Below are 13,771 nucleotides of genomic sequence, written 5' to 3' on the forward strand. Positions count from 1 at the left end.
TGCATAGATATTTTAGTTATCCATGGCTTGAGTTGCAGCACAGAGGCACAAAGAAAATAAAAGGGAAAACAATAAAAACAAACAAAAAATGTGTGTGGAAAGATGTAGTCTAAACAAGCTACTATCTGGTCATGCCAAAAAAGCCAAGGATGTGAGAGGATTCCTCAAACCAAGGAGTATTTATGGCTTCTATCACTTTCTTTGGGTTGTTTAATCACCTTTTGAGCATCTCCAGTGGACTGAGTTTTGGCCAGACCTTGAAAGTAGGACTGGTGGTATCTAGCTCCACTGAAACGGTGATGGTGCTTCAGACCAAAACACCACCCTGGTGAACATGGAAATGCCCAGCTTTCCCCATTCCCTCTGACGATCTCCTGCTACTGCCCACCTCCAGTGCTTTACCTCTGAGTCTTGGGGGGACCATAAATAATAGCAAGTACCCTTCTGCCTGTCCTCATCAGCTCTGCCTCAAGTAATGCTCAGCTGCTGTGGGTGTTAGGTGTAAGTGCTGGCTGCAGGTCTGCTGCGTGCAGATATCACTGCTTGGGTCCTTCACGGCAGATGAAGGATTAGTGAGGATTTCCTTAATAACTGCACACAAGGTATTATTGGACTTTACTCATAGTTTGCCATTTGTTGAGAACAAGAGAGGGTTACCTAGCTACCAGGGTAAGCCTCACGGGACACAGTTTTCCCCTACAAGGTTTCTGTCTTGCATTGCTGTAGAGGGGGGGAGCCTGGGCCATCTCCTTGCTTGAGAAGGCAGAAGGAGGCAGGATTTCCCCATCCCCACCCCCATATCCCCATATCCCCGTATCCCCATATCCCCATATTCCCATATCCCCATATCCCCATATCCCCATATCCCCATATCCCCATATCCCCATCCCATATCCCCATCCCCATCCCCATCCCCATATCCCCATTCCCATATCCCCATCCCCGTCCCCGTCCCCATCCCCATCCCCATCCCCATCCCCGTCCCCATATCCCCAGCCCCAGCCCCAGCCCATATCCCCATATCCCCATATCCCCATCCCATATCCCCATCCCCATAGCCCCATCCCCATATCCCCATATCCCCATCCCCATATCCCCATCCCCGTCCCCATATCCCCATCCCATATCCCCATCCCCATCCCCATATCCCCATCCCCATCCCCATATCGCCATATCCCCATCCCCATATCCCCATCCCCATCCCCATATCCCCATCCCATATCCCCATCCCCATCCCCATCCCCATATCCCCATATCCCCATCCCCTTATCCCCATATCCCCATCCCCATATCCCCATCCCCGTCCCCATATCCCCATCCCATATCCCCATCCCCATCCCCATATCCCCAACCCCATATCCCCATCCCCTATCCCCATATCCCTATCCCACCCCCGGGGATGGGGGGGGTCACTCCCCTTCTCCCCCCCTCCCCTGGCGACGAGTGACGTCACCACCCTTTCTGTCTGCTGATTGGCTGTCGGCCAGCCCTATTTTCGCGCGCCGGGGGCTGGTGGCGCCGGCGGGAACCCCCCCGCACCCCGATCCCGGTCCGGGACCGCCCGGGGCGTGCGCTCGCCCCCTGTCCCTGCCCCCTGGCCCCGGGTGGTTTCAGATTCCTCCTGCACAGCATCACTGGCAGCGCAGGCTGGATGGGGCTGCCTGCCGGGAATGCTGTAATCCCGGGGAGCGGGGGGAGGCTACAGTCCGTCCTGTCACCATGGCGAGACGGGCGTGTGGTTTAGGGAAAACACGGATGGGGATGGGGGGATCTGCAGCTTGTCAGCCCGCGGGAGAGGGGCAGGGGAGCGGTGAGAATAGAGGACTGCGGGGATGGGGTAGAAACGGGCAGGAGACGGGAAAACAGGGCTCGATGCAGTGGAGAGCAGGGGCAGTGTGTAGGAGGGCAAAGCCAAATGTGTAATGTCGACACAAGAATCCGATCCTGATGCTGGGCCATCCTGGGGGAATGGGAGGAGCAGTCTCCCTTTGGAGTACAATAAACTCTGGAATGAGGGTGTGGGCTGCTGCTCTTTGCTCCCCCCCCCCACCTCATTCCAGCAGCATGATGACACCACGTCCCAACGTCCCCCTGGCTTCTTTTTCTTTCTTTTCTTCTTTTTTTTTTTTTTCCACTTCTTCCCAAAATTGTATTTTGAAGACAACCCAAAGTAGAGCATGTTCTGGGTGTGGCTGCATGTGATTTACCCAGTAGCCAAAGTGGGGGGAACCGCTGAAGGGGAAAGGCAGAGCGTCTGCTGCTGAAACAAGTGGAGACCGAGGGCAGCAGTAAGTGATGGGAATCTTATCTGTTCTCTCAGTACTCTTTAAAACAACGTGACAGTAGCAAAGAGTAGAGGGAGATAACAAGATAACTCTTCTTTGCATGCTGGCCTTGTGTGTGGAGGGGGGATTAGCCACCTGGATGAAAAAAGGGACGGAGACTGAAAGGAGGTGGAAAGAGAAAGAAGGCAGATGAAATTACACGTTGAGCCCAAAATGTTTCAGAAACATCTGGAAAATAGGCAGATTAGGAGGGAGACAGGTGGGAGGAAAGCTGAGAAGAACAAATGGGAGGCAAATGGACAAGGAAATGGAGGCTGCAGGCAGTTTCTGGGCTACAGGGGAGAGTATCCCTACTCCTAATAGATCTTTCCTCTCCTCCTGTCCACAGGGATGAAGACCTCTGGAGCCTGTACGCTGTTGTGTCTCTTAGCTTTCTTCTTGTCCCCAGCCGGTGAGTCCATACTCCAAGGGGAGGATTTCTTCTCTACCTTGGCCCCGTGGAGTATCCTGCAAAGGTTTATGTGCCAATGATCTCAGGATAAAGACAGAGACATGTAGATGGATGGTGAAGGGGAAAGGACTGAACAGGAAAGGCAAGGTAGATAGAGGGTTGTAAGGAAAAATTTGGCAACTTGGGACTGGTTCCTGTTATGTGTCAACCACTCAGCAAATAGCTGGAGTCACAAGTCAGAGGTCCAACGCTTGCACTACGGGGATGTTTGCATAAACAGAACAGTCAGGTTCAGAGTTTAGAAAGAGGGTTAGCTAGGGTTTTTGCTTCCTATAGATTATGCTGTACTTCATGGTCCACAAAATGTTGTGAAACAGTTGCTGTCCCTAGCGGTTCCTGCTGGAGGCCCCCCCCCCCCCCCCCAGCCTCTGTGGTTTTCAGAAAGTTTTGTCCTTCTTAGTGTTGTTGTTTTGACAAGCCTAACCTCCAAAGTTTAAAGCTTTTGTTGTTATTCTGTTTTGTTGCTTCGTGTCTTTGCTTGGAGTTTCTTTGGCAAAAATCCTGGCAGGATCAGCTTTGTGAGGGGAGAGGAAGGGGGTCAGCGTCAACCTTTAGAGTCAGAAGACACAGGACAGACAGCAAATGAAGTTTAATTCCAGTGAGTGGAGAGAGTTTCATCACAGAAAGACTGTATGACAGAAAGGTGACTGCACCTATTACATTCAAACCAAGTTATCCTAATTTTCTCTACTCAGTCCTCCCCTCATGCCAAAATAGGTAGCTTGAGATGCACCTCCCTTGTTGCTTGGTCACTGCTTGGATCTGGGATTTAACTGAAGCCTGGTTTTATTCCCAATAACACTTTTTTTTTCCTGTAAGCATGCACAGTATTTGTCACAAAGAGGATGTCGTGTTTGTTACTATGAAGCAGGGAGGAAAGGCATCCAAGAGCTGAACTTGTAGGTGGCTTGCAAAGTTAAAGGTAGAAGAAAAAATGTTTTTTTACAATACATGAAATGAGGCCTCAAAGGAAGATTTCTTTCTTCTGTGTATCTTGTTTTAGAATTTCTGTTAAATTCTTGTAAATATTGTTTTTAACTTGGAAATTAGCAGGAATCACCACCTGATGTCTCATCATTTTTGTTTTTGGGTCAGCTACAGATTTGGTGTGTAAGGGTTGCAGTTTTCTGAGACTTCAAGGGTGAAGTTACTGCAGCTTGGATAACAAAATCCAAGCATTTATAAAGCATATGAATTGGCACCTGAACAAATATAAATTGAAGTAATTGAAAATCTGAAGAAAAAAAAAATGTAGTAGTAAAAGCTGACTTTTCAGTGTTAAAATGGTTGGGTTTATGTCAGAATTTGAATTCTTCCTTTTGTATTAGGAACAATTTAGAAAGTAAAGATTTTTTTTTTTTCCCTCTGCTTATAACCATTACGAAACTAGCCAGAACAGGAAAAGTTTTGGGCTCCACTACAGTGTGTACGTAAGTTATTATACATGTCTGACTCTCCCTGGGTCAACAGCCAGCAGCTGAGCCCTTGCTGGCAGCTGGCTGTGGAAAGGAATAGCAGGGTCCTGTAATGCCACAGAGCAGGATTAAATAGAGGCCCCAAGAGTCCTTTTGCAGCCTGCAAGTAACAGCTCTTGGAATGAGTAAGAACTAAGACTAAAGCTCCAGACCAGATAGTCTTTTTACACATGCAGTGCTCCCATTAAGCTAAAGGCTGAGTTAATAAAATATAGCAGGGTATACTGTGCTTGGCTGGTCCTGCACACATCCCTGCAGTGCCTCAGATCACTGTTGTTTTTTTCCCTGCCAACTCTTTCCTTCAACCCACCCCCAGTTATGCAGACATTTCCCTCCTCTGTGGCTAGCAGGAAATATTTTCCTATTCCTGGCTACTGGAGGAAGCAGCTCGCTCACCGTTTATGTTTGGACAAATGAACAGTCTACTTCAGTTTCAATCTCTCCTCTGCCATACGGCATGCACAGTCAAGCCTTCATTCTCCCTCTCAAATTCTTGCAGGGGCTGAGAGGGAAAACATCTTCCACTCTGTGCTCCATACCCAGGGGGGATGATGGACCACATAATTATTTGCTTAAGGAGCTGCAAGACCTGCAATCTGTTGCTTACTGTGCCAACAACTCACTCTTGTGACTCCAAGCAAATAATTTCCATGATTCAATTTCCTCTTTCTTCTCTAAAATGCAGACAGGGATTTTGACCAACCTCCAGAGTGGGAAGGCAAGGTGCAATTTGTTTTCAAAGTGCATCAAAGGGTGATGCAGGAGTGCAAAGTCTGGTGGATCTGGAGGTTCCTGTGCTCAACCTTCAGCCCCGATGGAAGCAGCAGTGACAGAATCAGGACTCACTGTATCCAGAAGTTTTTGTAGAGGAAACCCAGCCAGCAGTGGAGGCTGAGGCAGAGAGGAGAGCGTTTCTCCCTTCAGCAGAGGGCAGTGTTGTCTCCTGGACAAACAAGAATCTCAACAAATTTCACAAGGCCTTCAGCCTATAGAAATCACTCTGTGTCCTTTCCTCACTCTCCTGTCTTCTCTCCTTGCAGACTGGTTTCCACGGGCCGTCAATGGGCAAGAACCGGACAGTGTAACTGGTGAGTATCACAGGCATGTGGTGTGCTAGGAGCTCATGTCACCTAGTTGACCTACATAGTTACAGCCTACTTAATTGCCAACACTATTCTTTGTTTCCTTGCTTTTGATGCTGTAACCTTGCCTTTCAGTGAAGATTAAATAAGGCTTCTAAGACAATCTGCTAAGTGTTGCGTGTTCTTTACAAATAATTCAGTAGTGTTGGGGTGCTAAACACTTCGCATGAAGTTGTGTTTGCAGTCAGAGGCTGTGGGAGATCCATGAGAAGCCACATTTCTTTAGCACTGAGAAGCTAGGGGACCTCTACAACTGCTCAAGAAAATTCTGAGCATACAGATGCACAAGTGGTGCGGTGCTTTAGCAGTGAGGGCCACTGAGAAAGGATATTGACTGATCTTCATAATGAATGTGTTTTAGCATGTAAATTGCTTTATCCCTCTGGCTCTTACTTTTTCCATTTCTGTGACATGATAAGGTAGAATAAATACATGTTTGCATTGTACTTCAGCAATCAGAGGAACCACAAGAGCCAGCCTTTTCTTCAAACTGAAGTCACTGGCTCAGACTTCAGACATCTCCCAGATATAATCCTGTCATGTGCAATATCCAGGGCTTTCCAGAAAGCTATTCAGAAGACAGACCAGAATATGTTCACCAAGTTCCTCTTTGCTTCACACTTTATCTCTCCATCACACCTAGCTTTGTCATCAGTTGCCTTTGAAAGAAACATATCTGCTGATGAAGTTTTGCAGCCAAGCCTAGCTTCTGGAGCTGCATCCCTCCTTCTGTGCAGCAGGTATTCCAGCTGCCTGTCCTGCTGCTGCAGGAACCGCCAGAGCTTTGGTTTTATGAGTTTTTCCTTCCAGTCAAGATGCCTACCCGTGGCCATATGTGAGCCAGAGTTCAGTAAGGGTTAGTATAACCTGTGCACTAAGAAATCTAGTTCCAGCTTAGCCACTGGGGAGAGCAATGGATAAGGGTGAGATGAGATTACCATGTTTATGTACATACTGGATTGAACCCCTCTATTTCCCGAGCATATCATGGCAGCCAAAAAAATTCAAGCTAGCTATGGCTTACTGTGTAAGGAACCACAAAGTAACAACAATCTCTCTCAGGACATTCTCTCTTTTCCAGGTGAAGTTCAAACTGACTCTTTCATCAGCACACCTGGTAAGTTCTTACCTCGCAGCAACTTCAGGCCTCTTTTCCCCTTGTTCACCTTTAATGCCACTTATATAGCCCCAGAAATTATCCATTATGTTTGGAAACCCCTCCTCCCCATCTTTGACACCTAGAGACATGCTCTTCCAGCATTTACAGCTCTTGGGGAGCCCTTCCTGTGCTCCATGCAGGGAGGTGAATTAGGGTGGCTAATGACTTGTTCTCCAAGGAAATGCCAGTCTCACCTTGTGTACGCAGGGCTGTCTGAAGTTGTTCGCACTGCAAGAAGTCATGACAACTGAAGCTCACACACCCTGAGCTTTCAGAGGAAGACATTAAGTGACAAGGGGGAGAAATTGGTCAGGTTCACCAGTTAATGTGACAGCATTGCAACAAAAGATTACGTGCATGTCTGCTACCAGCCAGCAGCCATGCTTGAGAGCAGCTCCGTGGTATCTCCTCCGCTCTGTGACTATGCCCATGAGCTGGCGAGACTATTGTGGGTCAACCTGAGCAGCTGTCATGGAGGAGCAAAGTGGAAGTACAGTGTCATGTACATACGGTGCATGATCTTCCTGGTGGGTGGTGGTAGGTGAAGGCAACCGACGAGTCTCATGTTTGGTCTGTGAGACTTGACAGTCTGTAGGAGGATAAATAAAGACATTCTGTGTCCATATGAAAGTGTCTGTGGCTAACCTACATCTAAACCTGAAAAAGATAAACATGAAGCCTTGACAGCAGACTTTAGTTTCAAAACACTTATTGTGGAGGGATCAAGAAGAAACTCTTAATAGAAGGTGTACCATGGGGCCCGTCTCTGCTGTACAGCATCCCCTCAGCCGTAGGGAACCCAGCATATTCACAGGAGAAGCCTGCTGGTACCCTGACAGGTTGGATTGTGGTGATACTATGAACAGCATGTGGGATGGCTACACATCGATAGTGATGAGCCATTGGCAGAACTGTGGGAGGGAGGAAGAGACTGAAAGCTCAAATTAAGATCTCTCAGAACATCTTCTCTTTTTCCAGCTGCAGCTGTAACACCACCTGTTCTTCTTAGTCCTGGTGAGTTTATTCTCACTTCGCAGTTGAATGTTTCCACCTTCCCTCTCCTCCACCCAGAATTCCTCCTTCCCTGAATGCCCCTAACTGGGCTCTGATGCCCAGAAGACTCCTCTCTACATCCATGTGTTTTGTCTGTGCTTCTGGATGGTGTTACTGCACGTGAAGTAGGTAGGAAAAGGAGAAGTCCTCCACTGCAACTGATGAAAGCTTGCACCTATCAAGTCCTCTGAGTTCCCTTCCAGGTTGTCAGTGGGTAAACAATAAAATTTACTGTGTTTTACTGTGATAGAGCTGGATTGGTTTATAAGAGGGAATAATAAAACCAACCATCTTTTGCTGCCTTGTCACAGACATTAAAGAACCATCTGGTAAGAAGAGTCAGTCACAGGCTCCTTCGCTTGTCTAGATAGATGGCAATTACAGTGACATATACTCAGCCTTTTGAATTATAAATTGGGATGTCTTTACAGTGTAATTTTGAACAGAAGTGTTAATGCTTCATGGTAAAGCTCGAATGGATTTTTACCATTGTTGACTAGATAGCTGGCACTGGATTCATACTGGTTTTGTACCTTCTTTTGTTTCATGTTAGTAACAATAAAAGGTTTTTCCACATCAGAAGTTACAATGGAGGGCTTTTGAAAGAACTTTCCAGGTATTTGTTTTGAATAATCTGACGTCTAGGAAGGAATCATGGTAAACCACACTAACTTTGTCTTCCAGTTCAGTCTGACAGTGAAACCACAACAGCTTCATCAGGTATGTTTAAGTTCTCTGCCTGCACCTTCTCCCTGGCCCCCTTTCACTCTCCCTGTTACCTCTCCCAGCACGTGCTGTCTGAGCACTGAGCTTCATCTCCCGAGGCCTGCTGAAGAGTTCACTTCATTCTATTCCTTGTGTTAGAAGTACTGGAGAATGGCAGTAGTGGAAGCTAAAGTCTTTCACTTAGTGGCATGCGCAGGATGGGAGGAATTAGCAGACAACTAGACCAGACCTGCTGAGTGGCCAAGGGCTGGTGTTTCAGAAGGAAATGCAGGGGGGGGGGGGAAAATCATAGTTTGCTATGGGGTTGATTGTCCAGAAGAAAGAAATAGAATTTGTGACCCAAAGTGTGAGGTTGTAGATCTATTAGAAACACGCATGTGAAACATACAACTACAATTCACATTTTATTTGTGTCTGTCCCACTTAAAATGTGTGCTTTCAGTGTTGAGAATTCCCAGAGGGCTTGTTTTACACTTCACTTTACTCTTCCTTGCTTTTGTCTTATGAGGCAAGGGAATCAGAAATAGTTGCCTTATTTTCTTCTCTAAACCATCCCCATCTCTCACATGAGGATGGAAAGTGGAGCCTAGAGGCCTTCACTAGAAGTTTGGAGGACAGTACCTAGTGAAACTATATGCGTGCATGTAGCTGCTGTGATGCTGGATTGCACCTCTATGTGTGTGTTCTCAGATTGTCGTGAAGAGCAGTTCCCTTGTACACGCCTGTACTCTGTTCACAAGCCTGTGAAGCAGTGTATCAGCTACCTCTGTGTTACAAGGTAAGAAAACAGTAGTCCCCAGCAAAAAGCCTAAAAACTCTCCAGAAATGGCATGACCAGTTCAGCAGTTGTTTCCTTTTGAAACTAGAGCTTCCTTTGGGAAACTAGTTGGTGAGATTAATCCTATCCTCAGAGCTGCCTTTTAAGGTGATTAATTAAAACAGCATAATAACTACTATCTGTGCAGCACTAAAAAGCTATTTTGTGTCCAATTTTGTAATCCTTATGTAAGCTATTTGGCCAGATCATGAAGTCTTAATGAAGGCTACCTTTCTATTGACAACAGCCTTGTTCTAGATTAACTAATCCTAAAGATTTAGTGTTTGACTCCTCATCATGAGTATAAACATGAAATAATGTTTATTACCTATATCCCTTTTTTGTCTCTTTTTGTCCCTGTGCCTTTCTCCACTGTCCTCGGTGTGCTCCTGGTGATCCCTCAGCGTGCGGCGCATGTACATAATAAACAAGGAGGTGTGCTCCCGCATTGTCTGCAAAGAGAACGAGGTCATGCAAGGTGAGTGACAGCACAAGCTGACCTAGAAAAGGAAATCCAAGCATAGCTGTAGCCATCTGACACTGTCTCCAAGCTTCAAGCTCACATATTTCCCAGCCCCAATCAATATGTAGTAGTTTCCCTGGGCTTATTTTGGGGGAGCTCTAATGCAATGCACGATCCAGTATGCATGCCATGAAAAATGCTAGGAAGTAGATATTGTACTACCAAAAATTTATAGAGCTCTTGATTCTGGCTTGAATATACTCAGCCTTCATCATGCTCCACTAACTCCAGGCAAGCCTTTATTCAAAGTTACATTCCTTTGAGGTCAAAGAGTAACTGTCAGTATTTCTATTCACAAATTAAAACTGGATCCAGTCAAGATTTCTCATGCAGTCTTTGTTGCAGCAAAATTTGAATGATTTTAATATGTATTGTACATGAATAAAGCCACAAGAGAATTAACAAAGGCCTAAGGGTTTAGTCGCTTGCCTCATGTATATGAGCATTCAGCAGTTCCAAAAGTTTCTGCAGGCACAGAGAAGGATGTACTTCTAACTATTCTGACAGTGAAGAATTTGAAGGAAACTTTGATTATCCCTCAAAATGTATTTGCTCTGTCTTCAGATGAGATCTGCCGCCAGCTGGCTGGCCTTCCTTCTCGACGTCTCCGCCGATCGGGGCAATTCGCACATCTCCCCTGCAGACAGCTCCTGGAGCAGCAGCAGAGAAGCCCTGGTGCTCTGTAAGCTACCAGCAGTAGAAGAGAAAAAGGAAGGGAGAGAAGAGAAATCATCATCTGCCACCTACAACCCAAGAGAAGTCCTTCTTGCTTGTTGTGATTCCCCCACCATTTCCTTACTTCTCTGCATTCTCCCACATCCTCTTCTTCAGGTGCTGCAGCACACAGAGTCCCTGTCTGCTACCCTGTTGTCGTGGCTGCTCTTATCCTCTATCTGTTGCTGAGGATGTGGGATGCTCCCCTTCTCTTTCAGATTCTGTTCAGCAGGCCATGATCTGCTCATTTCCCAGAGGTCCTTATAACTGTGCTGTATCTTCTCTTCTTTGCCCCTGCAGAGAAACCTGAATGAGACAGGATGTAATCCTCTCCTATGGCAGAGATGCCCTAGGCTGTCTCATGTGAAGGAGTGCAAATCCTGATGCCCTAGACTTTATGCCTTTGCCTAGGTTTCTTGCATGGCATCAGTGTGAGTTCTGATACACTTGCTCGGCCTGTGCTTCTCCAGTCCTGCTCAGCCACTGAGTTTGCTCTGTGATAGCACAGACTCCCTCTGTCTGCTGGACTCAGAGAAGTGACAGGACAGGGAGATGAGCTGTCCTCAACCCAAGACAAACCTCATTGTCCCTGTATGGCAGCAGATCATTTATAACTACCTCTGGGAAGTTCTTTCAAGCCCATTGCCTCCCTCATACACAAATGCTACCAAAACGAAGAACTCTGGATTTAGTACGGCATTATATTTTTCTCAAGAAGATCATGTTGGATCAGAGGAGATCTCTCCTCTCCTCTCCTCTCCTCTCCTCTCCTCTCCTCTCCTCTCCTCTCCTCTCCTCTCCTCTCCTCTCCTCTCCTCTCCTCTCCTCTCCTCTCCTCTCCTCTCCTCTCCTCTCCTCTCCTCTCCTCTCCTCTCCTCTCCTCTCCTCTCCTCTCCTCTCCTCTCCTCTCCTCTCCTCTCCTCTCCTCTCCTCTCCTCTCCTCTCCTCTCCTCTCCTCTCCTCTCCTCTCCTCTCCTCTCCTCTCCTCTCCTCTCCTCTCCTCTCCTCTCCTCTCCTCTCCTCTCCTCTCCTCTCCTCTCCTCTCCTCTCTTGATGCCCATTCCAGTCAAGTTCCAAGGAGCAGAAATATGGCTGCATCTGCTCCTAAGCTCCAAGAGAGCCCAGAGAACGTGCATGTCCTTGGAGAACTGGGAACTTGCTTCTTCTGGGCTGAAGGACAAGGCAGAAGGCAATGAATTAGGTTGTTCTGATGCCTTGTCATGGTCTGGATACCTCTACACTCTCCAGCTGCTGAGCCTGCTTTCAGTATCTCCACCTCAGTTCCTACCTCCTGACCAGGGAGCTTCTGCACAAAGCAGAAAGGAGTCACAAATTGGAATGGGATGTGGGAGAGGAATCCTTATCTGCAGGTTCACTTTGTATGCAGTCCTGCACAGAGCCAGTTACTTGTGAGGTGGTGGACATACATGTATCTACAGGCTTGAACACAGAGACAGACCAGCCTTGGGAAAATATTCACTCTGGTAGCACTGAATGTCTGTTGGCTGCTAGAGAACCTTGTTTTCCGGATACATAGCAAACACTTCCAGGTATATAGCCAGTTTTCACTGCAAGAATGAAAGGGAAGGAGCAGTCTGAAGTGTCTTAACCACTCTTCATGACTTCTGGTGGCATGATCAGCCATTCTGTGGGGCACCTGAGCTCAGCAGCTTAGCTCGTTGCAGCAGAAGACCAGAGAGAGCCTGTGCCTAGGATCTCTAAGTATTGTTCCTGACTGCAACAGACAGGCACTTTGCTAGAGCAGGCATTGACACTCATTGCATAATATGCTCTGCTGCTGAACCAAGTACCATTCAGCCTGGCAGGAGCACTGGTCTGCTGAACAGCCGGAGTAACATAATAGAGGGGACAGGATGCTGTGCAGAGGCAGAATTCTCAGAAAATTGAGAAGAAAAACAGATAGTGTAATAGTCTCTCCACATGACTTAGGTTTCTGCTGTATGCAGCAAGAAACTGCATTATGTCTTCTGTGTCAGGGAAAATACCCTTGTGCAGAGGCATATGTGTTCTACATAAGGTCAAAATTGGCCATAGATGGGATAAATCTCTCTCTGTTACTCCATTATGCAGGAGAAAGAATTCCAGGTTATGCAGTGACTGGAATTTCATCTTATACACAGGAGCATAGCACTCCTACACAGACAACGATGATCTTGAGTACTCAAGGCTCACTAGATTAGGGATGGAGTAGGATATTCTCTATACTGAGAGTATGTGTTTCTGTAGAGGAGGGCACCAAGAGCTTGATCTCAAAGCCATTCAAGTCATGTGCAGCCATTGACTTCTGTGGTAGGATACCTGTAAAATTTGCCTGTGAGGAGGAAGGTAAGCTGGAGATGTCAGATAGAGCTCTTGGAAATTGCTCTAGGGCAAGTCTCCATCCTGTATTTAGAGTTGAATGTAAGCTGATATATAAATATATAACTGTATAACATAGCTACTGTACAGTACATAGAAATTTAACATTCATAAATATGGGGAATGGTTTGAAACCTTTCTGTTGCTTGCTTTTAGCAGGGGCAGGAAGAGGTGCTCCTCCCCAGGAGAACATTGTTTTAATGCTAGAGTCCATATAATACACACAAACTATTAAAAGAAAATTTATTTCCTGTTGTTCTTGGCAACTTTCATGTGTTTGGGTTTGTTTGTCTCTGGCTGTATTTCCTACTGATTTATGGTTAGATTTGACTCCGGCTCGAATCCGTCATTTGGAGCTCTTTACTGCCTGCTAGCTCAGTCCTGGGCTGCCACCCACCCTTCACTCATGAATCACAGGTCTTTCTAGGAGTATTTGTTTTTGTTTTTGTTTTGTTTGTTTGTTTATTTGTTTGTTTTCTTACAGACACAGAAAATTACACTCAGCAATTTATTTATTTATTTATTTATTTATTTATTTATTTATTTTATTCTTAAATGGATGGTTGTGCTAGATTTTCCTGACAATTGGTAGCTGCTGAGCACAGGAATAACTTCTCCCAGCCCATGAGATGCATGCTGAAAACACATCTTCTCACTGAGCATGTGCCATGACATAATGACAGATAATTACTGTCTCTAAGTAAAATGGTAAGGTGGTGGAAGCAAGAGAAGAGCTGTGATGCATCATCTTATAAGCAAATAATTTGTCCAGTAGAGACATTTAGCTCAGAAATGAGGATAACTGAAAGATCTACTACATTAAATATTACACATCTAGGTCAAGAGGATTAGAAAAAAAGGATCTTTCATTGAACTTCTGGCTTTCACATGGATTCATCAGGCACTAACTGTGCATCGCATTTCATTTACAAAGATGGAGCACCCAGAGTATAGAGGACTCTAGGCAGTGTCTGTACCTGTGCAAGC

At 46.2% G+C, this 13,771-nt stretch overlaps 1 protein-coding gene across 1 annotated transcript; it reads left to right on the top strand.

Annotated features, from left to right (window-relative positions):
- The first annotated feature begins 2,148 nt into the window (after positions 1 to 2,148).
- On the top strand, positions 2,149 to 13,039 carry MFAP5 (microfibril associated protein 5). The gene is made up of 9 exons (XM_038172125.2): positions 2,149 to 2,288; positions 2,674 to 2,736; positions 5,312 to 5,359; positions 6,495 to 6,530; positions 7,551 to 7,586; positions 8,310 to 8,345; positions 9,042 to 9,129; positions 9,573 to 9,646; positions 10,256 to 13,039. Exons 2-9 carry the CDS (start codon positions 2,676 to 2,678, stop codon positions 10,375 to 10,377), a joined length of 501 nt encoding a protein of 166 aa, XP_038028053.1. The 5' UTR covers positions 2,149 to 2,288; positions 2,674 to 2,675; the 3' UTR covers positions 10,378 to 13,039.
- Positions 13,040 to 13,771: the final 732 nt, after the last annotated feature.

This window comes from Anas platyrhynchos, chromosome 1 (assembly GCF_047663525.1).
Source record: "Anas platyrhynchos isolate ZD024472 breed Pekin duck chromosome 1, IASCAAS_PekinDuck_T2T, whole genome shotgun sequence".
In the NCBI taxonomy this organism is placed as follows: Eukaryota; Metazoa; Chordata; class Aves; order Anseriformes; family Anatidae; genus Anas; species Anas platyrhynchos.

Excerpts from the sequence above, each read along its gene's own strand:
- MFAP5 (XM_038172125.2), top strand. The coding sequence starts at position 2,676 with ATGAAGACCTCTGGAGCCTGTACGCTGTTGTGTCTCTTAGCTTTCTTC. Across the intron at positions 2,737-5,311 it reads TTTCTTCTTGTCCCCAGCCG|ACTGGTTTCCACGGGCCGTC; the intron begins GTGAGTCCATAC and ends CTCTCCTTGCAG. Across the intron at positions 9,130-9,572 it reads AGCTACCTCTGTGTTACAAG|CGTGCGGCGCATGTACATAA; the intron begins GTAAGAAAACAG and ends GTGATCCCTCAG.